The following is a 26,621-nucleotide window of genomic DNA, read 5'->3' as shown; positions in this document are numbered from 1 at the left end:
AGGCTGTCAGGTAGGTTGCTAACTGTGTCTGCTGCTGTGGTGGTGTCACTTTAAACACTAATGATGGTAGCACAGGGGGATAAAACCACATTCTTCAGTAAATATGGTATATTGGACTGGAAGACTGGTAAGGGAGCTGGGATACTGACTGTCTTGCTACTGTAGCTTCAAAGGCAAGGCTGTGTGCAGTATGGGACATGACTATATGGAGTAACAGGATGTATTTCTCTAGTAGTGAGGCATGGCTTTATTTCTACTGAGCTTCAACACAATGTGTAATCTTGGTCCACCTGTAAGTTATTGTTTCTCCCATGTGCTTAACAAACACAGCAGCTGTATTTTTGGTGGTTCATTTACTTCACTTGTTTCAATAGAGTTGCACTAAATAAGGCCTCTCTGACAAAGAAAAAAACCCCAAAATTTCTCAGGCTGGGGTTTAACATCAGCACTTGTCAGTCTCTGTTGGGAGAACTGGGATGGGAACAGAGGGAGGAGTCAGTCATGAGGTAGAAGGAGGTAATGAGCACAGTCTCTGTTTTTCCTTCCTCCCTTTCCAAACTTTGTGCTTATTACCAGGTTTATTTGAATGCCCCAGATGTAGTTAATGGTCATCCTTGGACTTTCCAATCTGATCTATGTATGTTGATGGCATTGTACCAACCTGGCAAGTGCTGAGCTCTGTATGGCCCTAGGCAGCAGTCTCCTTACGAAGAAAGTGTCTGAAAGCAAAGACCCATCACTTAGGCTGATAAGTTATTTCAAAGCTGAACACAGTTGCTATTAAATAAACCTATGTCTAACCTAAATATATCTGTTTTCACTTTCTAGCCACAGATTTCTTTGATGCCTTTTTCAGTCAGAGTAGAGCCCTCTTAAAATTCTTTTAACCATGACTGGTGGCGATAGCTGATTGTTCCTCAGATAAGACAGACATTTCAGAAGAGTTCCTGCAATATACTGTATCTGGGCTCATTGATGGAGGGAAGGAAGACTTTACATTTTCCAGATCATCTGTATAGGACCTCCACTTTGTACAGTATTGATTTGTCTTATTTCCTGAATAATTTGTTTGGGATTTATAGTTATTTGCTGTACTCTGATGCTAGAAGTCTCTGTGTTCAAGAAAGTAGATTCCTGTTCTCATGTGCTTTTGGCAGAAGATTTTCTTTATTCTGTTCCGCAGATTTGACAGGGAGTTGTAACATAGTACTGCATAGCAAGCCTCAAAATGTTTCCTGTGATTTGTCTAGCCAAAACATCTGATACAAGCAGTCCTTGTACTGTTTTAGTGAGGATGGTGGGAAATAAAGAGAATAGTTCAAAAAGCCTAGTGATGCCCTCCTGCTCCTGTTTTTCTTGTGTGTGGGGTTTTATTGCTGGTTGTGCATCCCCCTGCCTTTTTTTTTTTCCTACATGTAGAATATGATGTCTGGTTAATGCTTAAGCTTGCTGTATCTTAGCATTAGTATAGGTTGGCTCAACACTTGCATAGAAATTCTCTTGTAGATTTTCTATAATACATAATAATTTTGACATGGACATTTAGGCTACTCCTCTAAGACTTCACTGGGATCACAGAAGTATTTGTAGACCTTTATAATCTTTGGAGAGTTTCTTCTGGATTATTTATGCAACGTGCTTTTGAAAAGTAGTATGGGGTAAGCTGGACCTTAGAGACTTTGTCTAAGCTACTCTCCTACAAAAAGGTAAATACAACAATTGAATAACCCAATGATTCTATAGCTATAATGGTAGTGTTTTTAAATGTCCGACTGCTGAACAACTTCATTTTGTGTAGCTCCATGAAGAATTAATGAGATTAATTGTTGAATGATGAAAATGCAGAAGTAGCAGTTCTATGTATGGGCATAGATTTCATAGAACACTTAGTGTATTTTAAGTGAATTATGTCATAAACCTAATGGCTAGGATAAACAAACTACTATCCAAGTGAGTTATAAGATGAGAGATTTGATCCCAGCATGAATTAAGAACACAAAGTAGGCAGGAATTGTTAGTAAATTGTGTTTACGTGATTATCGTGGAGTTCTTAAGAACACAAGCATTTATGTTGTGTGGAGATGAGGAGAGAAATCATGAGTTCATTTTCTGTGAAGAAGTCAAGTTTCAGAAAGATGTAGAGTTTTGTATGGTGGTCTAAATGAGCTTTAATGAGCTGATTTATGACGTATTTTTAATTAATGGAAGTAATATGAAAGAAAATGAGTAATACTGAAAGATCTCTAGAGTATTGTGGGTAAAAGCTAGAAACCAAAAGATTAAAGGTTCTTTGTTAACCAGAAGTATTGCTTTGCCACCAACAGAATTGATTCTTTAGAGACTGAAGAGACTAGTTCTGCACGGTGCTGCCATAGGATATATTGAAGTAGTGATCAGCTCATAACACGTATGTTGTAATGCTGGAAATAGGCTATACAATATTGCATGCAATATACAACATATACAACATAGCTTTCAAAGCTTGTATATAAGCACAGATGCTTTTTATTTTACATAAACCTGACATGTTTTTATGAGTTGAAAACTAAGCTAGATTGTATTTGTGCAGGCACAGTTTGTGTGTGTGTGTGCCAAGTGCATTCTGCTCTATGCAAAAGGAATCCTGCAGTTACACTGCATATGAACTGCATTTGAGAATTACCTAGAGGGACTCCGTTCTTCAGAACCAGACGGTCTGAGGGAGTAAATAAAAATACTTTCATAGCTGGTTCATCCATTTTCATAGATTTTATTCTATTTAGTACTGTCGTCTTTTACAGTTACAATTTAGTCTTGGATTTGATGCTGGCTTAAAATTTGTGTGCACTAGTCAGCTACATTTAGTAGGAGGTTTCTATATGTTGTGGGAGCAGAAGAGGCATGTAAAAACGCAGATGGTATAGGTTGGTATGTAAGAGTGTGTATAGATTCTGAGATAAGGCATTTAGTGTTCTCCAGTTAGGACTGCTGTCATATTACAACCCTTCAGATGCCTAGTCAATAAGAAAACTTACCAACGAATGACATTGTCATCTTCACAGATGAGATAGAACCACCATGGCGTTGGGGAAGGTGTCTTTGGGTAGAGTGTCTGAAGGTACCTAATGAATGCAGAAATCTTTAAAAGAGGTTTGGGTTGCAATACTGTAGAGTAACACTGAGCTACTGAAAAAAGACTTGGTAAATCATTATGAGGTAATGAAATTACTGATTTTTGGTTTTGAGAAGGAGAAGATTGAAAGGAATAGTTCTAGATCTATTTTGAATAGAGTTACCGCGCAATGATGAATGAGTGGAAAGTGACAGACCTTTATACATAACAGGGAATAAATGAAGTGTCACATGCTTGTATGGAGAAGGATGTGTGCATGTGCAATGTGGAAATGATATGGTCCAGCCATTTCACCTTGTGCTCTGTTTTTTTGAGACTTGACTAGTGGAGGGTAAATAAAACTAAAATGTTAATGTCAGTTTTAATCACACTTGTTCAAAAATTCTTCCTTTCTTTGCCAGGTGGAGACAAGTTCTGTGAGGGTTAAATTCTGTGATGTGGTGGGGTTTTTTTGTTTTGTTAAAGGTATTTTTCGATTTATGTCAGATTTAGAACAACTTGAGGGATCTTACTCAGATAAGCTTAAATCTTGAAGGAGTGTTTGTGGGGTTTTCATATGCTTTCTGTGAAGCATGTGCAAAGTGGAATGCAGAAAACTGCTTTTGGATTGTATCCTTTCAGAAGTAGTGAAATACGGCCATATGTAACAGCTCTTGAGAAGGTTTCCCATTGCATGAACCCAGATAGTTAAAAGCCATTCTAATGGCTCTGCTGCACTGAGGGCAGGATGGTAGGGAGTGCTTGGTTCGTAGCATGAAGGAACAGGTTGGCTCTAAGGGCATGCTAACACTAGAGAGAAGGATGGCAGCAAAAATGTGAGGACGAGGTGAAGCTCTCTGACTTGTTGTCTATTGTGAAATGGGAGTAGTAGGCATCTTGATGTGGAATGATTGCATTATTTCACTGCTAACTTTTGAAATTGGCAAAGACAACTTGTCTGTAGCAGGAGAACACTTTTCCAGTAGTGGAAAAACCACATTGCACTTACAGAGCTGTTTTTTTGAGTCTGACCACTGGTGATCCTTTGTTTTGTTTTTCTGTGGGAGACAACTGGATGTAAAGGCTTCATGATTTATCCAGCCTGAGCTTTCATTATACTAGATCGGTTTTCTAAATAGAGACTGGATGCTAAAACCAGTCTGTATTTTGGTTGTGGTGTAGTTAGTATGTTCTCCGCTGTGAGGGTTTTGGAAGACTCATAAGGCTCAACCAGAGGAAGTCATGCCTTCTGACAAGGAATGGTTGACGGTAATCTATTCTATGGAATAATTTTCTGTTATCCTAATTTGTTATGCTAAATCGTTGTCTGTGACAATTTTATTTCACTGTACGATAGTGCATTACGTGTGTCATCTGTTATCTCTCGACTGAAATGCTTGTCTAGGTAGTCCTGTTTATCACAGCTACTCCTCTGGAACGCTTCACATGTCTACTTGTTTATTAGACTAGAGGAGGGCACCTCTTTATTGACACAAAAGGAGTCTTCTGACCAGATGGAAAAGCTGCGGATTTTCCTCATCTTTATCCCTGGTTGTTCACCTTGTGAGCCAGAGGAGAGGGGAACATCTTTCAAGAGGAAGAAGACATATAGCCACTAAGTGCCTGGCTCCTACTTCAGCACTTGAAGCTACTTTTTCAAATGGGTTTTATATGTAGGTCCCACTGAGCATGCAGGCTGCGCATATTGCTGTTAATATCAAAATACTGTATTGTGTAGAGCATTCAAAAGGCAGGAGAAAGAAGAAACCAAGTAGATTGACTTTATTCTAAACATAGGAAGTTTTTTGCATTGTCAGTGCATCATATTCTTGTGGTGAAGAATATCCCATTGCCAGTCATCTCTGTCTGAGGAGAAAACACAAGGAAATGCACTGAAAGGCTTTTTGTATAAATAAACTCTAGTTTATGTCCTAAAATCTTGCATCACGTTCTCTTTCAGTGGGCAAAAGAGGAACAGATCTTCAACTTGTGCATAAGGATAGCTCAGGATTAATTTTGCAGTCAAGAGTTTTTAAATAGTGGTAAGCACGTAGTCTTTGATTTGAGGTCTCACAGAACTTAAGCAAGTGGTATAGTGGGGTGGGGTCAGTGATGTGACAGGACTTTTTTTTGTAATGTAATTTTTCAAAAATGTTTTGAAGTCTTACTTACTGTCATTTTACTTTTAACTTGAGGAAGCAGTCAGGATTTCAGCCTGACATTGGCTGAACGATTTTGCTGAGTGCTTTTTCTGTTTGTCCTTTATGTGGCCTTTGTATATGAATCTATTTTGAAAGTGAAGATCTGGTTGTTTCCTACAAGTAAATAAAACGACTAGCATAGATGAAAAAGATACATCAAGGAAAATCTTGATCTTTGTTCCTGTATCCTTAATAGCTAAAAATTTGGTTTCTTCCACCTGCTTCAACCTACAGTTGTGTAGCTAAAGTAACAAGAGGATTTGTGTCTCGATGTCTATACTCAATGAGAACTTCATTAAAGTGGTGTAGAAGAGTTTTACTTGAGCTGAACTGTGCTGACTTGCTGGTTCCTTCCTTGAGATATCGTATTTAATTTTTAAAATCTCTCTTAATTCTTTTATTACTTACTTTACTGGAATTTTTAAGGGCTTTATTCTGTAAGCAGACAGAACAGGACATGTCAATATTTGTCTGTGACCGCATCCTGACTAGTTAGTCCTGTTGAGACTTCTTTTTTTTTAAGATGAGCTCAGAATTTTGTCATGGTATTCACACACTGACTTAAAAAGCTTTGTGATTTGAGTGAAAATGTCATATGAACAAACAATACATGAAAATAGCTAAGCAAATAGCAATTAAAACACAGACAATAACTCAGTCATGAGGTATTGTCGGTGCTGTTTTCAGATGTGCAGAGGGGAAAAGCTCTCAATTGTTCTTAAGTCGGCTGGTAACTGAATCCACGTTTGTAGAGCTTGATAACAAAAGGCTTTTTGTTCACAATTTGTATTCATCTAGGACATGCCAATTACTGAGCATAAATAGGACATAGTGTATGAGCAGGCCAATAACGTGTTGCTCAACTCGTGACTTACCAGAATCCATAATTTCTATTAAAATATTTAGAATTACAGGCAGAAGCTACTTGTCAGGGGATTTTAGATTTCTGCATGAATGAGCATGATGTAATTACTTTGAGGAAGCACACACTGCTGTATTTGATGTGTCAGCAAGATGTGCAACCTGGGCAAAACTGAATATTACTGGCAATCATTTAATTAATTTAGTGAGGCAATACTGACTGGGGCAAAGCCAATGGATGCTTGACGATGCAACAAAACCTTTTACTCCAGCTGTTTGCAAATAAAGCATACTAAAGAAAATTATTCTAATGCTTTCCTCGAAATTTGTTCAATTCCACCAAGCTTTGTTACCAGTGTAGTTGTATGACCATATGTGATTTGCATGTCAAGTAAGCATGACTGACTTTCTCTGCTGTACCATTCAGCAACGTGCATCTGCTTACTGTTGGTGTGATACTTGTGCCACCTGTGCTCTTTACAAGAATCGGCATGTTTTTTTGTAGGATGTTACCCTAATCATGATGAATGAGCCGGAACACAAGTGAAGCTGTAGAAGATTTGGCATGTTCAAACTTACTTATCTTACTGATATTTTTCTGTTCATTGCATAGTGGGAACAAAAACCTGGTTAAACAGGGACTGACCTGAAAGAACAGAAAGATATAACATTTGATAAAGCACGCACTCCCTGCCCCTCCACGTAATGTTTTAAATTGTGTTAACTGTGCAGGTTGTGATCTTGATTAAAACAGATGTGTCCAAAGATGAAAGTGTAATGGTTGCTGAACTATGAAATGCATTGAGGTGGTGGATGTGACTTGATAAGTGAGCATATCATTTTAAGTTGTCCACTTGAGAATTTTTTGTGGAGTGGGGAACAGAAACTTTGGGGGTTTTCTTCTCCATTTGAGAAGTGTGCAAGCCGTCCTGCAAGTGGAAAGGTATGCATGTGGGGAAAGCACTGAAGAAGGATAAACAGCAGATTTGAAGTTCTTTGTCAGTGTGGGGTTCTTATGTTGGTCATTGGTTAAACTCCTGTTATGTTAAGACTGCGTTCCTTTTTTGCTCTTTTTCAGGTAGTGGTGCTACAGCCGTTGTCCAGGCAGCGCTATGCAAACCCAGGCAAGAACGTGTAGCGATAAAGAGGATCAACTTAGAAAAATGCCAAACCAGTATGGATGAATTACTTGTAAGTAAATCAGAGGGGAACATATTACATGGAGGCTATCTTCTGTTTCGATTTTGGTTTTCGCTTGGTCCAAGAGTGAGGGTAAAATTTTGTGCAGGATAATACTGAGAAAAGGATTTGAAAATAATCTGAAAGAAGTATGCTCTTCCCCTAAAAATATATTTTACTAATGTATATTTTCTAAAAACAAGAAGTGCAAAATTGAATCTTGGGATAAGCAACTGTTGAGAACTGTCGGAAGAACTTTACCCCTTGCTTTCTGGAGACTGGATTTTCAAGAGATTGCTGTCTGGTTGTCTGTTTTTTCTTAATACCAAGGCAAGATACATTTTCCTTTGTTTAAACACTGATTAAAAATACAAAGATAGAATTTAGTAGGTCTCCTTAACATGTCTAAAGCACCAAAACATGGCAAAAACTAGTCGTTGGATCATTTTGTAGTGATAACTTTTGAGGGGAAAAGTAGGAATGGCTACGTTACCGTATACACAAAGAAACTCTTGTTAAAGCTAATAACATGCATTTATCCGATAGGCCATAACAAGCCATTTGAGGAATGCTATTTGTTTGGGTCACTGATCAGAGGAAGAAGGGACGTGTAAGAGGCCCTTTGTAAAAGGGACTGCAGGAGTTTTTACTCTGCGCTGGTTGTGGCAATCCAGACAAAGTCACAAAGAACTGTTAAAAAACTAAACTTGTTGCTTTCTAATGTGCCTAGTCAGGTGCTTGTAAGACTAATGTGTATTTATATATAGGCAGCATAACAAGAGTTGAAGGACACAAACCCATTCTAAAAGTGAGAACACTCTCTTCTGTTCCACAGGTTATACTACTGCCTAGAGACTGGGGGCTTTTTCTAATGCAGAAATTCCTGCCTCTGAAAGAAATGATCTCCTCAGCAGGGAATTGCCAGTGCAAAAGATATCTTGAATTTGATACAGAGGGTATGGTCCATGCAGTTTCTTCGGATAAAATGGCTTTTTTACAGTGGAGGACCTAAAATGCTCTTCCCCTGGTGATTGATGGCATTCACCTTCAGTTTATGTAACAGCTTGTATGGGTCATTGTTGTGTTTTTTAAGAGGACTGTGGTAGTGGAAGCTAGCTCTGAGGTGGTGAGACTTCTGTCAACTAAAAACTCAAAAGATAAATTTTGAACTGTGTTTAGATAGAGAACAGCGCAAGGTGAGATGCTGTGCATGATGTATTAACATGTACAGTCCATTAAGAACGTTTCTATAAAACCAGAAATATTAGTCATTGTAATATAAAATGGTCAAAATTTGATATTTTTTGATTAGAATTTGAACTGATAATACGAATTAAGAATTAAAAAGTTACAACAGATAAAAACAGACAAAACTGCCAAAAATCTGCAAGAGATATTCAGGTGGTCTAGAGAAATGACTGCAGTTAGTTACCAGCCTGTACAAAGTTACTTAGAAAGTGCTTGAGTATCTTTACTGCTGACATGTCTCCGCTATCTGCCAAATGAGGCACAAAGTCTTGAATTTTTGATCCCATGTTGCTTTCTTTTGGTACAAAGACAACTGTCCGTGCCATCTTTTTCATTTTTTAACGTAAGTCAACTTCTGCTTTTCCATGTTCAGATTTTGTGTTTCTTTTATTTGTTGATTTGTTTTGATCTGAACATAAATTCTGACTTTCTGAGTTCTTGGTTAGGGCAGTTAAAAAAAAAAAAAAGGCCATGTTTGATTCCTTTTATTTTTGTATGTGCATACAGACATGTGCATGCATACACATACATAATTAGTGGGTTTTTTTTTCTGTGAGGGGAAGTATACTTACTCTGACGTAGTTGTAATAGATTTTAAAATTTTGTTTGAAAAGTAGAGATGTTATTCTGGAAAAGGGCATCGTTGACCTTCAAAACTTTTTTTACAACTGTACTAACATTTTTATTACAGTTGATAATACTTGGAATGCTCTTGCATTTTGGGTTTTTTAACACTGTTTTTGGGTCTGCTTTGTTTTCAATTACTTATTTTTCTGATCAAACAGTTTCCGTTGGCACAGGGATGTTCTAAAACTGCCTTCTAAACATGCTGTTTTGTAAAATCCTACTGCTGAGTGCTTACAGATGGTGTGCAAAGGCACCCTTCACAAATTCTCAGCTGCGTGGCCTTCAGTGGAAAATGCAGCAAACCTAGTGCCCACGTAAGCAGACTGAGGATTTGGGCCAGTGTCAATTAAAATAGAAAGGCAGTGCGGGAGGGAGTTTAAATAATACTAAGGTTACACAAACTGCCAGACTCCTGAAATTTAATACTCTGTTTCCTGCAGTGTCGTGTGTTCTTCACTATTGTAAGCTAAATGTAACTTAACCCCATGAGCCAAGGAAGAAGTTCCTGTTCTTGGTATTGTCCTGATTGGCTATCTTCCCCCATCCACTTACCTCCAGTTTTTTACAACAAACAAAACCCACAACACTACAAACCAAAGAATATTCTACAGAATGGTTTGTTTGATTGAACAGAATTTCTATACTATTTGTATTTCTGCTCTGGATAGCCCTTTGAGGCAGGCTGTCTGAAGGAGCCCTCGTGTGTTATGCCCAACCCCTCAAACAGCTGTACTCTGGGTGTCTATGGAGGAGGCTGGGGAAGCACCCACAGAGCTGCGGCACCTGCCTGGTCACTGGGAGCTGGACCTGGCACTGTGGGCGCTGCACCTGAGGACTGAAAGGAGCCGTCTCACAGTTGCTCATTAACTGTGTCACCCGCCTGCCCTTAGGCTGACACATGTTTTTGTGCAGCTGTTTGGCAAAACTGAATCAGGAGTTACCTGGCCAAAAAGAAGTTACCTTTTAACCTGGACGTATTTCTTGATGCAGTGCACAAACACTTGTGCTAGCACAAGGGAGGGAGAAGCAGAGGGATGAGAGAGAGACTTTAAATTTTAAGTGCTGTTACAGCTTTGGTGTTGTGAAATGTCTAAAGTGACTTGAATGCGAAGAAGGCTCTGGGACATTGTCCTGGATGTCCTGCTGCCAGCTTTTCCTCTCACAGTGTATTTTAAGTGAATGCTATTCTCTCTCGCCTGGGCATATCGTGGGCCTCACACAAATAACTGAAGTTTGTGGAGGCTTACCATTCTGTGTGTGATGGGGCTTTCCAGAACTGCACGTCTGAAATTAATACTTTCCTGAGTAAAATTTAATCCCTTATGTCTCATGGCGTGCTTTCTGTTTGTTTATTTTTATTTCTCAAAGACTTTCTTTGGAAAAAGTCACCAAAGCTGAGACATAAGGTGCCTTTGGCCATAGTTACTGTGATATCTCAATTTTTGCGAATGAGTTGACAAAATATTCAAAGCACTTTTCAGTTAAAGACAGTGAAGCTTACCACAGTCAATTAGTTACATTTCTGCACTATTAATGTGTGAGTAAAATAGATGAGGTGTATTTTTGCCCAGTAGTGGCGGGTGGACTTTCTGAGCCATTGTGATATTACCAGCATAGGAAAACAATAAAACAATATAAGAAATGAAATAGCAATCAAGAGTGGGAGAGCTACAGTAAGATTTAGTATGGATAGCTGTATTAAGAACCTGAGGCAGTAATTTGACTTGTGTTTAAGCTGACATGTCTTCTGGGAAAGGGAAATGTGTCCCACATATCTATCTTCTGTTTTCCAGCTACTCTCCTGGGGGAGGACAGGTGGGGAAAGCTGCTTTGCAAATTGCTCCGTTATTCAGGCTCATTGCATGACTATCCAGGCATTCATCCTTCTTTGGTTGAGGGCTCAGAAGTTGTCTAGGGAGGAGGACTTTTGACAACAAGACTAGCTGAAATGTGTGTCAAACTACAGCCTGATTTAACAGTCACAAACAGGCATCATGAGATTAAATCACGGTCTTTAATAATTAACTTTTTATTAGAAAGCTGCTGTGATCTCAAGTGCATTGCAAATAACAGCATAAAAAAACCTCTTTAAAACACTTGCTAAATTGAGGCTGAAAGTTGAACACGGCACCTGTGGCAGCTTTAATCAATCTAAGTGGGACTGCCGTAGTGCCTGCCTTGTACCAGTGTTGGTGAGTCAGCATGTAACACAGGTCCACCAGAAAGCAGTTGCTTTTCAGGGAGGGAGGGGAGGTGAAAGAGTTTGGTTTTTAGCTGGCTTGGCTCCCTCAATGACTCACCCTCCAGGAGCATGCTCTCTAGCAGCAGGGATGGATCCGGGCTGTGTGGCCAGAGGATGAGAGGGAGAAGTAGGGTTGTGGGAGCTTAAGTTGCTGTGAGGCCAAACCTGCCAGTACGAAGGAGGCCTAAACGCTCCTCCGTAAAGGACTGGCAGGATAACGAGAGCTGCTGGAAAGGTGTTACAGAACAATTATGTGGAAGAGTGGACAGAAAAAGGACAGTACAGGTCCTTGAAGTAACAGGTACAAGGCAGTCATTCTTAATGTGTACAGCCGTGGCATGTCATAGATGGTGTTACTTGGTAGTGCCACGTTGTGCATCTGTTGGTGACTCTGTGCTCACAGTCAATTGTTTTCTCTGACTTTTGGTCTGTAACATTGCTTTTTCCTCTTCCACTTCTGTTTGATTGCGTGGCTCTGGTGTCCACCTGTCCATCCCACAGTAACTGACCCAGTGGTGGTATGTCTTTTGTCTGACAGCTTCCTTCCTCCTTTCCCACCTGCTCCCTTTCTACTCTTTTCATATCCCTTTTGAACAAGAAAGGCAGAGGTTTTGATCTTTCCTTGCGTCTTGTTGTCCGGCCTGTTCCCACACCTTCAGCTCTTGGAGACTGCTCATTCTTCAATGGTCACTCTGAATTTGAGACTTTAACAGTAATTTCTTTGCTGGTCTCAGAAGAAAATTGATGTAGTTATGCCTGTATCTCTTGGCCAAACCGCCCTTGTGTTCTTTGCAGTAATGTTTTGTCTTGCATGCAGATCTATAGGCAAATTGAAATGTTTTGGTGCCTTGATGCATATTCTGTGCATACTTCAGTTCCGTTATAGTATTTCACTTTGGAAATTAAACTTTCTCTCTACACAAACAGAACTGATAGCTGGATGTGTTATGTCGGGCTTTGTATTTCTTACAGAAAGAAATTCAAGCAATGAGTCAATGTAATCACCCCAATGTTGTGACCTATTACACATCTTTTGTGGTGAAGGATGAACTTTGGCTGGTTATGAAACTGTTAAGTGGGGGTAAGTTACTGGCTTTACTTGTTTAGCTGCAAGGAAATGGTATGATTTTTTTTCTAATGTACCATCTTTGAGTTGATTGACTTAAATGAAGTAAGGAGAGGGGAGACAGACTACATAGGATGAACCTTGAGACATAGGTTTTCAGGAATGCACAAGCTTAAAGAGTTTATGTATGTATGTTGATAGTACAGGCTAAGAATTACTGAGATAAATTCTGTTAATCTAGCTACTGTAATTTTTTATTCTGAATCAATATATTAAAATTCTCTATTAAGGCTGTGTTACTGATGAGAATTAAGTCACTTCTGTTAGTGTGGCCTTTTTTTGAGTTTCTCTGGAATCCACTCTATTTTCGTCAAAATGCATATATATCCGATTTCGTAATGAGTGTTTCAATTCCTTATTCAAGGAAGATTCTTCCTAGGACAGGTATTATACATGTTGCATCCTTTTTATTGCTTAAACTAACCAAACACTCATTACAGTTTTTATGATGGTAGTTAATGATATAAAAAATCTTGTTTGGCTCTGGAAGAGGAAAAAGGGGCTGAACTGAATGTGCTTGTAACTTAGAAAAGTGAGGCTCCAAAATAAGATGTCATGGTCCTGATAGCTACATGATGTTCTTCAAGATTAGTCTTGATGGCAGCAGACTATTGCACCATCATGCTAGAAAGCAAGAATGGGAAGTGCTAGTAAAGTAACACTTGTTACATCACATTTGGTTGAATTGTTCAGTTCAATCAAAAAAAAAAAAGCATAAACCCTGAGAGAAACCAGTGATTCATGATAGGAATTTACTGTGAGCTGTTGAAAAATGCTTGGATAAAAAGAAAATGTTGCTATTAGATTCCTTGAAATTTATAATAACTGAAGTTCAATGTCAAAGTGGGTGTCACTAGGAATGTTGTTATCATTTGTTTGCAGAGAATACCTCCTTCCAGTCTTGCAGCTGCATGTTTACGTTTTGAGCACATGACCCACAATCTAAGCTGGATAATAAACCAAAACCTTTGCTGTACATGTCTGTTTAAATGTGGGATGCTCCTGCATTTTTAATACATGGTAGCTTAGCAAGCTGTTAGCAGATCTTTCTAATGGATTATTGAGTGTTACAGTATTCTTGTCAAAAACCAGTGCTTTGTTTCTTGTTTGAATGTAGCGATGTGCTTTACTCTGAGAGGTGGTTACATGAGGTCTTTACACATATGTGTAAAGACTTAAATTGCAGTAGCATAGAAAAAATGAAGAAATATAACTTCTCAAGAATCTGATATGATAATGCTATGTATATGCTTTTTTCTTTCTTGGATCTGCAATATAGGTTCAATGCTTGATATAATAAAGTATATTGTCAACAGAGGAGAGCACAAAAATGGTGTCCTTGAAGAACCCATAATAGCAACAATTCTTAAAGAAGTTTTGGAGGGCTTAGACTATCTACACAGGAATGGGCAAATTCACAGGTAAGAGGATATACACAGTGAAAAGCATTTTCAAAGTTGTGTGTATAGTTTGTTGATACTGGTCCGCTGCAGTTCCTTGGCTAAGCAAATTGTATTGCCTCTTTCATATACTGTAAATGCCATCAGTAATTATCAAATGATAACACTCAGGCAGATGTTGTAATCTTGACTGTAATTTGACATTAATACTTAGGACTTGCCTGGTCTTTATTCTGTCTGTCTCTCTTATAGTTAGAATGGGTCTGTGCTGCACTAAGTATGGCAGAACTGTGGTCTATACTCCAGTACCTGCTGGTACTCCAAATACCTAATCTGAATCTAGTTTATGTGCTATGGTCTGTGACTTGGTTATTGTGTTGCACAGTAAACCTATAATCTTGGGCACTCAGGCATTGCTGTATATAATCAGGAATGTCTGTTACAAGTCTACAGACCTCTCTTTATGACCACATGTGAAGCTGGGATCGATACTATGGAACTGCATCTTGGTATATATGCGTCTAGTGGTTATTCTCTTCTATGTATTCTCTCTCCACTGACTGCTTAGTGTAAATTGTGCAGATCCCCCGGGGTGGTCTATGCATACCGGGGTTGGTTCCACTGTTTAGATGTTGGAGGTGCTGTACTCTGACCTTCCTAACTAGTTTTACTGAGGTGAATTTACCTTTTAAGGAAGGTGCCTACAACAGGCTGTCTGTCTGTTTCAAGCATTAGCCTTTTATAAGGGAATCTTTTAAACAAAAACCAGATTGTTGCAAACAGAACTCTGAGAGCGGAGGTAGTGCAGATGTAGCACAGTAATTGTTCTTTATATGTACTTCTTATGTCTCATCTCATAAATGCACTGCCTCTGATGTAAATCAAGAACTATTTCCTCCTTTTGCAGAGAGAAAATTGAGATAAATGGAGAAATAAAGAACAATTATCTTGACTTCTGGTCTGGAATGCCAAAGATCTGCCTCAAAGCTTAATTCATGGTCTTCTGTTAAGCTGATATTGTTGCGGAAGGAACATTCATTAGCTTTTAAGGATAGCAGGACCCTTTGAGGTCGGATTTGGGAATTCCCCTTGTCTATTCTTAAAGGACCTTAAAAAAGATAAAAAGAGAGAGATCTCTTTGTTACATCTGAGATTTCTCCTCTTTTGTAACATCTAATTTGTAAACTGTGCAGTACCACAGAAGTCTTGTTCGAGATGATACAATGTGCCTTCCTTTTCCCATGTATGTTGTAGATGAAAGCTGTGGTAGTTTGGGGAACGCTGTATCAGGTGGTATTTGCCAGCTGGAGATGTTTCCAAAATTATTCAGGGATTTGTTCTGTTGTTTCGATGCATTCTTGTTTACGTATAAGGAAACAGGCTATGTTACCTTGCAGTAGCAATGTGTTAATTATTTTCAGCAGGTGTTGGAAAGATGGATTTGCTGAAATTCTTAATGTTTATGGTATATTCTGTATCAAAGATTTATCCTATGCCTTAAGAATGGGATGCAAGTTTCTATCAAAAAAACAGCCAAAAAGATTTCTTCTTAACATTATGTGTAAATAGTGTGTTAAATGGATAGAGTTGACTGTTAAGCACATGCTGAATTTTTGACAGATTCAGTGTCAAGTAACTTCATCATGGTGCCCTATAACAAAATATGGTTGCTATTCCTGAGCTTTAATAGCTTCAGTGGGTAGAAATCTACAGTATATTTACCTTTCTTGAAGATGAGTCTCTTCTCTGAAGAGATCAGAGGAGAACTTTTTTTTCAGCTTTTCTTTTTCATTAGTGTTGCAGTTGGATGTGAGAAAGCATTAATTCTTGCTTTAAAGCTCTGAAAACTCTCAGTTTGTGAGATTATATTTATAAAAGGCAGTGAAACAGATTTTGGATCTAAATATTTCTGTTCTCAAAATCTGTCCCTGAATTCTGCTCACTTTATGCCAAAACTGAATTTGGGTCATTTTATACAAGAGGGATAGAGTTTGTGAGAGTTCAAGTTCTGTGCTCTGTTTTATTGTAAATCAGTTACATTTTATACTTTAGTTCCTGCTTGTGTCTTTGAAATTTTAAAATGCCATCTTGTGAAACTAATTACTATGCAATATTTATTTATTTATTTACATAAAATGTGCACATTTCATCCTGACCTCTGCTTGTGCATTCTAGAGATTTGAAGGCTGGCAACATTCTTCTGGGTGAAGATGGCTCTGTACAAATAGCAGGTAATGGCAGTGGCAGAGTAATGGCTAAATAAAAGAAAAAGGTAACTGCAGCTGGATTAGGGACAACAGATACAAGTTTCTCTATTGGCTTTTAACTATTCCTTTTGGAGTGCTGTAGCTGCAAGTTACCCAGTTTCAGATTTCAGAATTCTTGGTTAACGATAAATGATTTAGAAATTATTTAATATTTTTCTGTATCACATCAAATATATAAGGAAACTTTTTAATGCCCTGTTAATGTTTCTATTTGAGTCGCCGATGTACCTTAAACAGCTTGCAAATGCTAGCAAACCTTATTTCTGTTCAAGTTTTTCATTTGTTTCTGCAAGTAATTGTAATTCAAGTAATTCTTGGGGATTCAAGAATCTGTATGTACTGCCCTTCATGAGGACCTTGGCTATAACTTAACTAATCACTGAGCTGCATGAGATATGTCTCACTGAGAGTTACTTTTGGCATTTCTGCTATTTGTCTTCCAATGGTATCAGTTGGATACAGTTTAGCATCTTAAATATCCTTTGAATGTATCTATGTGCTTCTTGAGTGGTAGTCTGTAAGAATCAAATTATTTGGTCTTCGTAAGAGCTTAAGTACCAAGCAAGACCCCCATATCCCATCTCTCAAGTTAGTATTAGATATCTGGAGAATAGAGTGAGCAGGTGGTGACACCTGCCCCCTCTCCCAGCATGCTTGCAGGCCTTTCACAGTTTATAGCTCATGACCCCACGATGAAAGCTTTGTGTTTAGTAGCCCTCAGTAATAAAAATGACTATAGCCAGAAGTTCTTTTTTTATATAAACAATGCTTTCAAAATACCGTATAAATGTACATTTTGAGGGCTTTAATATGCCAGTGTCTGAAGTCTGTGAAGCTGGATGTGAAAAGATTGGCTGGCAGGTGAAACATTTACTAATAGGAGCAGTTTTAAGTCTTCTCTTTTGAGTTCAAGACTTTTTAAGTAGGTGGTCAATTTGACAGGCCTTTGAGTTTGCATAAGATACTTAATATTTATTTATTCACTTGATTGTACCCTACAGTTGTCTTCACTTTGTATAGCACTTCAGGCAACTGCTGAGGTTCTTGATCTGTGTTGTTCAGGTGTTTTTTAGATCTTCTCATATTGTAAAGGAGTAGATGTCCAGACAAACAACTTAATTAAAAATAATAGTAATAACTAAAACTGAAAGAGAAAATCTCATGAGCCATTTGAAATAAAGCTATTGACTTTAGATTATTACTTTCACACATAATCAAATCTACTTTCCCAGTAACCAGATAGCATTCAAACAGCAGCTTCCTTTATCCCTTTCTAGTTCATCTCCAGGTCTTGGTTTCTTGACCTTTTCCTCCTTTTTGCTGTAGGCATCTTAACGAGTAAGGCTTTAATTGTGCTGCTAGGGCATTCAGTGCATGCAGGACTGAGGAAATTCAGTGGCTGTATAGATATGTGGAATGTGTCTTTCTGTGATGCATTATTTCAATACCAGATTATTTCTGATCTTCAGGAGAAAAGTGCAGCAGTGTCAAATTTTTTTCTTTGTTGGTGTGAGGCTGTTCTGTTTGGAACAGCTGAACATTGCACATTAACTGAAAGGCAATTTTGAATGTCAAAGAGGCTGAAATTCATCCTTTTTACTTCTTTTTGGCTTGACAAAGTAGAGTCTCCTTTCATCTTTGGAGATCAGATACCTGATAACTTTGCTGCTTCTTATTTGCTCGAAGAACTTAGATTGTTTTGACTGCTTGTTCTGCTACACCCCAAGCTTCTATAATGAAAAGATGTATCCATAGTACACAGTGCTAATGTATATGAGGGGTAATATTTGAAGACACAGTTGTCCTTTAGCATTTCTGGGTTCTAAGGGGCTATGGCTCACAAATTAAACTCAGCTCAGTGTTTCTCTGACAAAAGATTTTGTGCAGATATGGAAGAGCATAGATTCTTCAAAGAATTGGGATAGCTCTACAGAGACCTTGGAGGTCCTGCACAGAGAATCTGCTCAGTCTTTGATGGGAAAGAGGAAAATACACATCTTTTTGTTTTGTTTAAATTGAGGAGACTTATTTTTAAAATACAAACTTCCTCTGTACAGAGCAGGAAACTTTCAGCTTACAAATATAATGTTAGATAGTCAGTTAGATAGCAGTTCCTCAGCTCCAACATTCTACTTAAAACTCTTGGGATGCTTCGGGCAAACAAGATGATTGGTACTTCATCAGGGTTTCAGCCTTCTAAGCCTGAATTGCCTGGTGAAGGTCAAAATGTCAAAGAAACTAGTAAAGGAACAGGTACATGAAATGAGATAAGGAGCATACAGCAAAGAGCAATCATACACAGAGGTTGGTGGAAGTGTAGAAGGTATGGGCTGTATGATGTGTTTAGTCCATACAAGAAATGACAGTTTCAGTAAAATTTGTCAGAAAAAGAATGTGTGTTTTGAGGAGTCTAGGCAGAAGATCTTGTTCTTCGGTTTTGTGCATAGGTGGCTGTGTGAACTTATCCGTTGCACCAGTGTTTCTCAGGGTGTTCACTCCTGTGGTAGTCCATACCCACAGAAATGTTTGGAAAAGATCTGGTTAAAAATAGGCAGAGCCCATATCTCAGACACCCAAGCCAGATGGAGGAGAAAGATTTATCAGGGGCAACTGTCTGGGCACCCCAAGCTTTTCTTGGCCAGCCCCTTTCTCACGTGAGCTTGATGTTTTATTACTCTCCTAGTCTTAACCTTACCCCTATGCACGGATTTGGCAGAGCCTCAGGCTAAAGTCTACAGCCACTGTCAAGGTGAGAAAGTTAGGGGAGAAATGTTTTAGCAGCCTGTGGCTTCCTGCGTCACCTGCTTTGCAGCTCTGCTGCTATGGAAACAGTGGCTTTGTCTTTCTTCCAAGCCTGATCCTGAGCCTAGAGCTTGGTTTTGTCTGAGGCTTGGCCAAGAGCCTCAGGCCTGGCTGAGGTGAAAAAGCCATCAGGTAAGAAATGTTTTTGCAGGCTGTGCCTTCCCTTCGTGGGCATCTTGCAGCCCAGCTCCGTTGGAGGCCATAGGCTTCGTCTCTCTCCTAACCCTACGCCTAACTCTGGATGCTGGCCTTGGTTGAGGCTTGGCCAAGTGCCCAGCCCTGGCTGAGGTGATAAAGATGGTAGGGAATAAATGATTTGTAGGCCATGCTTATTTGGGCATCTCTCTTTCCTTTAATTTCAGAATGCTTTCCTAGTACAGTTAAATCGGGGCTCTTCATTAAATTTGTTTTTTCTTTGGTATTAGCTGTGATTTCTAGTGCTTAACACTGTTGAATTGTTCAGCTTGAATTGTTCCCTTTCCTCTTCATGTAACTTGTTCTCAATAATACTTTGTCTCCTATGTGATAGGAAGCTTGCCACTGTAGGTCATATCTCTTCTTAAGTAACCTGTATTTGTGAAAGCTATGTCTGGGATGAGAAATTAAAATCTTGTTTTTATTGAGTAGCTGTCAAAACATTCTTTCTGTATGTAAACACACAACAGTGTTTGACTAGTATTATAGTGAAATGTTCACTTGACTTAATGAAATATTCTTCACATCTTTCTCAGTGATGTGTTGCAATATTTCATTTTGAAGGTTATGGAAGAAGAGATTTTATGTAGTTTTTGGGTTGTTAGTTTTTTTTCACTGTCCTCCCTCACCCATTTGTTTGTTATTTGTTGTCCTTTCCAAAATTAAAGTTATGTTAATAGGGAAAAACAGCAGTAAGGGAGCAAAGGTTAAGTCAGGATTTTAGCTGTATATCTCAGTTCCTGAAAGGACCTGTAAACAATTGTCCAATACAGACTATTTATCTTTGGTACAGAAAGGACATTAATTTTTTTCCATTGCTCTCCTTTAGTTATGCATTTATTTATTTTTGATTTCTGCCTATTCAGCTCTTCCTTACATGCAATAGTTCTTCAGAAAACTGTCACTAATACCAGGATTGATTTTTTTAGGGCATTAAAAACTTGGAAGCAGGTGTTTCTGAGGATGTTCATGCTTTTCAGAAATACAAATTAAACTTGTCTATTCTATAACTTAAAGATTTTTGGGGGGATAAAAAAAGGTTTAAATGTTTTGGGTTTTTTTTTATTCATCAGGCAAGCTGCAGGGAAGATTAAAGAATGTTGTTTGAAGCTTGCTTCTTACTTGTTTATTGTATTTCTGTGTGTTTTAACAATGTAGAAGAGGTCTAGAATTTGAGTTTGTGATGCTTAATGGTTGTTTAGTGGAAAATGATAAAACTACGTTTTCTGTAGTTAATGATTTTTACTTTTTTTCACTCCAAACTTAATATCAGGGAACAATAGGAAAAAAATAGGAAAATAAAAATTGAAGTAGGTCTATAGTAAGCTACTTGATTTCAGTATAACTGGATTGTAAATAGCACAGTCTAAAATATTCTTCATATAGCTCTGTTCAAAGTGACAGTATTTCTCCATACATTGATAATCTGCTCTTATATCTTCCATTTATCCCCTGTCTCTCCCATACAACTGTCACTGATGTAGTAACAAATTAACAGAACGCTAAGGTTTTTTGCTATTTTTGGAATTTGGAGAAAACTATTCATGTCATGGTCTACTATTAAATATATACTGTTAACTTTTATCTCTGATTTGTCAAATCTCCTTAAGTATTTAAATTATATATAATATTCCCTCTTGTTCAAATTACATTCAAATTTAGTAGCTATTCAGAAGTAGCTCCTTGTCTTTGAACAATAGCAGATGCAAACCTTTCAAACTTTGGGTCAAACTGCACATTTGAAAACCATAAGCGACAGACGTACTGGAGTCCTTTGTAACCTTATTCAGGAAGACACATACTAGGAGGTTAAACTTGAGGGTGTCCTAGTGAAATCTCCCAGATAAAACTATACCCTCTGTTCCATAGCATTTCAAGAACAGTGTGTCATGGAACAAAGGTAAGCTCTGCAGTAGGTTCAACAAGGCCAAATGGCGGGTCCTGCACTTGGGTCACAACAACTCCATGCAATGCTACAGGCTTTGGGATGAGTGGCTGGTGAGCTGCCTGGCAGAAAAAAGACCTGGGGATGTTGGTCAACAGCTGGCTGAACATGAGCCAGCGGTGTGCTCAGGTGGCCAAGAAGGCCAACAGCATCCTGGCCTGTATCAGAAATAGCATGGCCAGCAGGACTAGGGAAGTGATCGTCCCTTTGTACTCTGCGCTGGTGAGGCCGCACCTTGAGTACTGTGTTCAATTTTGGGCCCCTCACCACAGGAAGGACGTTGAGCTGCTGGAGTGTGTCCAATGACAAGCAACAAAGCTGGTGAAGGGCCTGGAGCACAAGTCTGATGGGGAGTGGCTGAGGGAACTGGGATTGTTCAGCCTGGAGAAAAGGAGGCTGAGGGGAGACCTGATCACCCTCTACAACTGCCTGAAAGGAGGTTGTAGAGAGGTGGGGGTCGGTCTCTTCTCCCCGGTAACTAGCGACAGGGGAAGAGGAAACAGTCTCAAGTTGCGCGAGGGGAGGTTCAGGTTCGATATTAGGAAGAATTTCTTCACTATAATAGTCGTTAAGCATCGGAATGGGCTCCCCAGGGATGTAGTGGACTCACCATCCCTGGAGGTGTTCAAAAAACGTTTAGATGTGGCGCTTCGAGACATGGTTTAGTGGGTTTAGCAGGCATGGTGGCATCAGGTATACGGTTGGACTTGATGATCTTTGAGGTCTCTTCCAACCATAACGATTCTATGATTCTTTAATAAAGAGTATCTGTGAGTAGACCTTTATGAATTGACTTTCATTTCTAAAGTGTAAAACTTTTGCTCTGTTATTGGTAGTTTAACAGATTTTTACTTTTTTCCCTCTTCCTAGATTTTGGTGTTAGTGCATTTTTAGCAACAGGAGGTGATGTTACTCGTAACAAAGTAAGGAAAACATTTGTTGGTACTCCATGTTGGATGGCGCCTGAAGTAATGGAGCAGGTATTCCTAATGTTAAATGAAAATATTTTCAGTCTCTTAATTTTTGGAACTTGAGACATCACCACCTTTTTTTTCCTTTCTGATTCTCTTCCAGGTGCGAGGTTATGACTTCAAGGCTGATATGTGGAGTTTTGGGATAACAGCAATTGAGTTAGCAACAGGAGCAGCACCATATCACAAATACCCTCCTATGAAAGTAACAATTACTTTGTATTACTTAATGCTGTTAGCTGTGTTATTAATGCTGCTAGATAGGTAGCACTACTTCATTTTCAATATCAACTCAAGATATTTAAATATATGTATTCTGTGGAATATTTATTATCTTAATTTTTATATGTTTTGAATTAATTTTGCTTACGGTACCTCTTTTTTGGGTTTACTGTAGGTGTTAATGCTGACGCTTCAAAATGACCCTCCCACTTTAGAGACAGGTGTAGAGGACAAGGAAATGATGAAAAAGTATGGCAAATCCTTTAGAAAACTAATTTCATTATGCCTTCAAAAAGATCCTTCCAAAAGGTAAGTCATTATTGCCATGTACAGTGGAATTATTTTTTAAAATACACAGACTACTTAAAGTTCCAGTGTTTAAACATCATCTTTAAGTGTATGATTTGAATTTTGTAAACAGCAGCCTTCAGTCATCTTCATCTGGGGAGAAGAAATTGCCTCTTAATTGTCGCTTAAGTTTTCTTTTTCAGGGTGGTTAATTTATTTATACTTAAATATACTGTTGAATTAAACTGTGATCAAACAAAAGTCCTTGCTCTACATCTTAATCTCCTATCTGAGGCAAGATGTATTGTGCATAAGTCTAACATGATTGTTCAGATTGATCAGACAGAACTGTGGGTAACCAAACATATCAGTCTCTTGGCCTTTAAAATAAATTAAAAATAAATGAATGATTTTATGTTGAGTTTGTTTGCTTCTTTTGTGACATAAGCTTAGTATTGTCTTTAACTTGGATATTTCCAGAGAAAATTACTTACTAAGAGGTATTTCTTTTTACTGTAAATTTAGGATCTCCAAGCTTGCTTATGAGCTTTCCTTGTGTTTATGTAAGCAATTGCATGTCATAGTATCTTTGTGATTTGTTCTTTCTTGTGTTTTGTGAATGGGATAGCCAAGATGATGAAAGTATTAAATGTCTATTCCAAAGCCATTGCTGAGGCCCCAAGTTCCCAGAATGATTAATTTATTTATCCTTTATTCATTTTTATGCAGACCCATTTTTGTAGGTTTTTTTTTGCTGAAAAGTCAGAGGAGGCACATTCTAATTAACATTATTTCCTAAGGGTATTTAATATATCACTTTCTTAAGAGTTTCAGAGCTGATATTTCTGGGAAAAAAGATTGTTCTGAGAAAGCAATCCTGATTGAGTACTGTGTGGGTCTTTTATAGTGAGTACTTCACTGATGTCACGCTAGTTTAAGTCCAAGATGTTGTAGGGACTCAAGTTGAAAAGGTGACAGCAGCAATACTAGAGACCAGCTATAATTAAGAAAAAAGATTATGTGGCAACATCTTTATTCTTGAAATCATTCAAATTATTTTTTTCACTGAAGGGTCATTTGTGTACTGTTTTTCAGATTCCCAAACCCCTTAGAATTGATGGTCTTAGTAGCAAGTCTTGATGCTCTAAGCTTAGCACTAGAGTTTGACTGCTTACAGATGATTATTCAGAACACATTTCATTCTTAAGTTTCTTGAATTGATGGTCTTAGTAGCAAGTCTTGATGCTCTAAGCTTAGCACTAGAGTTTGACTGCTTACAGATAAGAATGAAATGTGTTCTGAATAATCAAGTTTCTTTTCGTTTCCAGTGTCCAGAAATTTTCAGGGCAAGATTAAATTGGTATGAAAACACGAGAAGTAAATAATTAAAATGGTTTTCCTTCTCTCCTTGAGTACATAATGCTGAGTTACCTGATTATGACATCAGTGTTGAAACATTAGTGTTTAATTATGATAATTTATTACACTTGTACTTAAACATGTGAAACATCTTCATACTCAGGATTGCCTTTAATTGAATGATTAGACCAGCAGATAGGTGATTAGATCTGTGTACTAGTTAGAATAACTGAGGAGCGAGTGTCCTTATATTGTGGGGTCATCGCTTTTTTTTTATGTTTCTCCCAAGCCAGGATTTAATTTTGAGTGGAGATACCTCCATAGTCATCATGTCAACTGTGGGGGAAGTGCCTGCTATCTGTGGCAAATTCTAGGACTGACATTGCACTGTTGTTGTCTCAAACCATGATGTTTTTCTTTTGGGGATCTGTGTGTGGGTGTTTCTCTTTCCCCCCAGTGCAAAGGATGCTGCTTACGGTCCTCAACTGCAATTCACTGCCACGGCCTGTGTGGAAAACAGGCCCAGAAAGCATGTCCAGATCAGTTCAGAGGTGTCTGGCATAATTAATGGTAGAGGAATGGAGAACACTAGTTTGGATAAAACTTACTAAGAATCTAGCTATTAACTATGCATATTATGAGATGTGATGATACTGGATCACTGAAAGTTGTCTTAACTTTAAGTGTTAATTTGAGATAGAACTTTAAAACTTTGAGACAGAAGCTGTTTGGGGTTTTTTTTGGTTTTTTGGTTTTTTTTTTTTTTTAAAGTTCCACTTCCTCTTTGCTCATCCAGGGTTTATGTGTGAATTACTGCTAAGCCTGGTGGTCTCCACAGTACCTCTAATAAGAACTCCTTTATTGTAGAGTTGGTGCTTTGGAGGAGGAGTAAAATAGGTGCTCTGTGGAACTACTGTCTATGTCTAAATTGCACGATTTTTGTTGATGTCAGGAGTTGTTTCATTATTTCTGGCAGGAGTGAGTTGATATGTACCTACACGCTACTTACTACTCTTTTCTTCAATTACTCATCAAATGTGTCCTCAGGGAAGTAAACCGGTTCAGATTTTGGGGACTTTTTTGAGACTGAAATGTTCCAAATTGAAGCTTTCCACTGTCTTATCTAGTTTGTGCTATATCCAATCTCTTGCTTTAATTCAAATGGAAAACTATGGCAGATGTTGCCTCTGTTTATTTAGAAATGATGGATCTTGGAGATTTAGGCTTCCCTAAATTTAGCTGTGTCAAAATTAGTCTTGGATAGTGGTATGGGCTCCTAATGGAAAGGATGAAAAGAACCTGGAGGATTTTATTTCATCCCAAGAGATGCTTCACTTTCTCTCCAGAGTCTGCTTCAGTACTAGAGTCTGGCTTTGGCTAGATAAGTAGCTTTTTAGATCCATGAAGCTAGAGGAGACAGATCCTGTTGTTAGAATCACTTCAGTAGCTGTGAGATTGTGATTATGTGTTGAAAATGTCAAAAATGTGAACTTGATGATGATGGGAAGAGAGAGACTTGAACAGAACTGCAAGTAAAAGTTAATTGTCTAGGTTTTGACCTTATAACTGTTGCTTTGATTTTTATTTGTCTCTTTGGTTAGAAGGTGCTCCTGTTTGACTCTCTGTGTGGTTTATGCATCATGTTAATAGTGTCAGTGTAGTTTCTCATGAATACCTGCTGACATCAATGAAGGAAAAATGCCAGTAGCAGATATTGATACTACAATTTGGAAAATGTAATTATTCTTTTAGTGCTGTGGAGAAAAGTTCAGTTGCATTCATAAAGTCACTTGGAGAAGAACATGATACCCGACTTGTTTGTTTGTTTCTTTTAAGGGTAAAATGCATTTGTGTTGAAAGAAAAAGGGGAAAATTGGCAACTTAGAGACTGACTTTTTTTCCCCCCCTTTTTTTTTTTGTATTTTTGCCGTAGAGAGGCTTAATTTTTTCGTGTGGTAAGTGAGTACGTGTGAATTAATTCAGTAGCTATTATCATTCATTCCCCATTCATACAGTACTAATTCAAAAGTATTAGAGACGTACCATTTAACTAACGTCTTGTACTGTATTCACTGAGAGGGGTCTTTGTTTTCTGTTCTAATTTATTATTGATCTTTCAGGCCCACAGCAGCAGAACTTTTAAAATGCAAATTTTTCCAGAAAGCCAAGGTAAAATGTTTAACCCTATGAATAAATTTTGCTCTGCCTTAAAATCTACATGAAATTTCTTCTTTCCTTGTATTGATTTTTAACTTACCAAATGTTGGCTTTGCAGAATAGAGAATACCTGATTGAAAAGCTTCTCACTAGAACGCCTAATATAGCACAAAGGGCAAAAAAGGTGAGTATATTCACATCTTTTTCTTGATTGGTATGCAAGAGAAAGCAGGGACTGTTCAGTTATCTTGTATTTCATTTGACTGACTGAGCCATTTAGTTATGCAGTCCTTCAAAGACAGTGACTCTTGAATGAATGGTTTCTGCATCCTAGCTTTCTCCAGGAAGCCCTAGGGCATTTTGACTTCCTTTCTGGCCTTGCCAAAATGATACATGGTGTTTGTCATCATACATGATATGGTGTGTTTCTGCTTCCTTTT

At 38.2% G+C, this 26,621-nt stretch overlaps 1 protein-coding gene across 1 annotated transcript; it reads left to right on the top strand.

Annotated features, from left to right (window-relative positions):
• Nucleotides 1–3,057: 3,057 nt before the first annotated feature.
• Nucleotides 3,058–26,365, top strand: LOC104162935 (STE20/SPS1-related proline-alanine-rich protein kinase; the record flags this gene model as incomplete). Its single annotated transcript, XM_009701783.1, has 10 exons — nt 3,058–3,097; nt 7,232–7,344; nt 12,422–12,530; nt 13,855–13,996; nt 16,151–16,206; nt 22,055–22,164; nt 22,259–22,360; nt 22,553–22,686; nt 26,145–26,193; nt 26,300–26,365. Coding segments are annotated over exons 1-10 (921 nt in total), but the record flags the coding sequence as incomplete, so codon positions are not given.
• Nucleotides 26,366–26,621: the final 256 nt, after the last annotated feature.

The sequence above is a fragment of the Cariama cristata genome, unplaced genomic scaffold (assembly GCF_000690535.1).
Source record: "Cariama cristata isolate BGI_N322 unplaced genomic scaffold, ASM69053v1 scaffold26466, whole genome shotgun sequence".
In the NCBI taxonomy this organism is placed as follows: Eukaryota; Metazoa; Chordata; class Aves; order Cariamiformes; family Cariamidae; genus Cariama; species Cariama cristata.
Note: the sequence above shows the minus strand (reverse complement) of the source record. Positions and strands in the feature narration are given on the sequence as shown.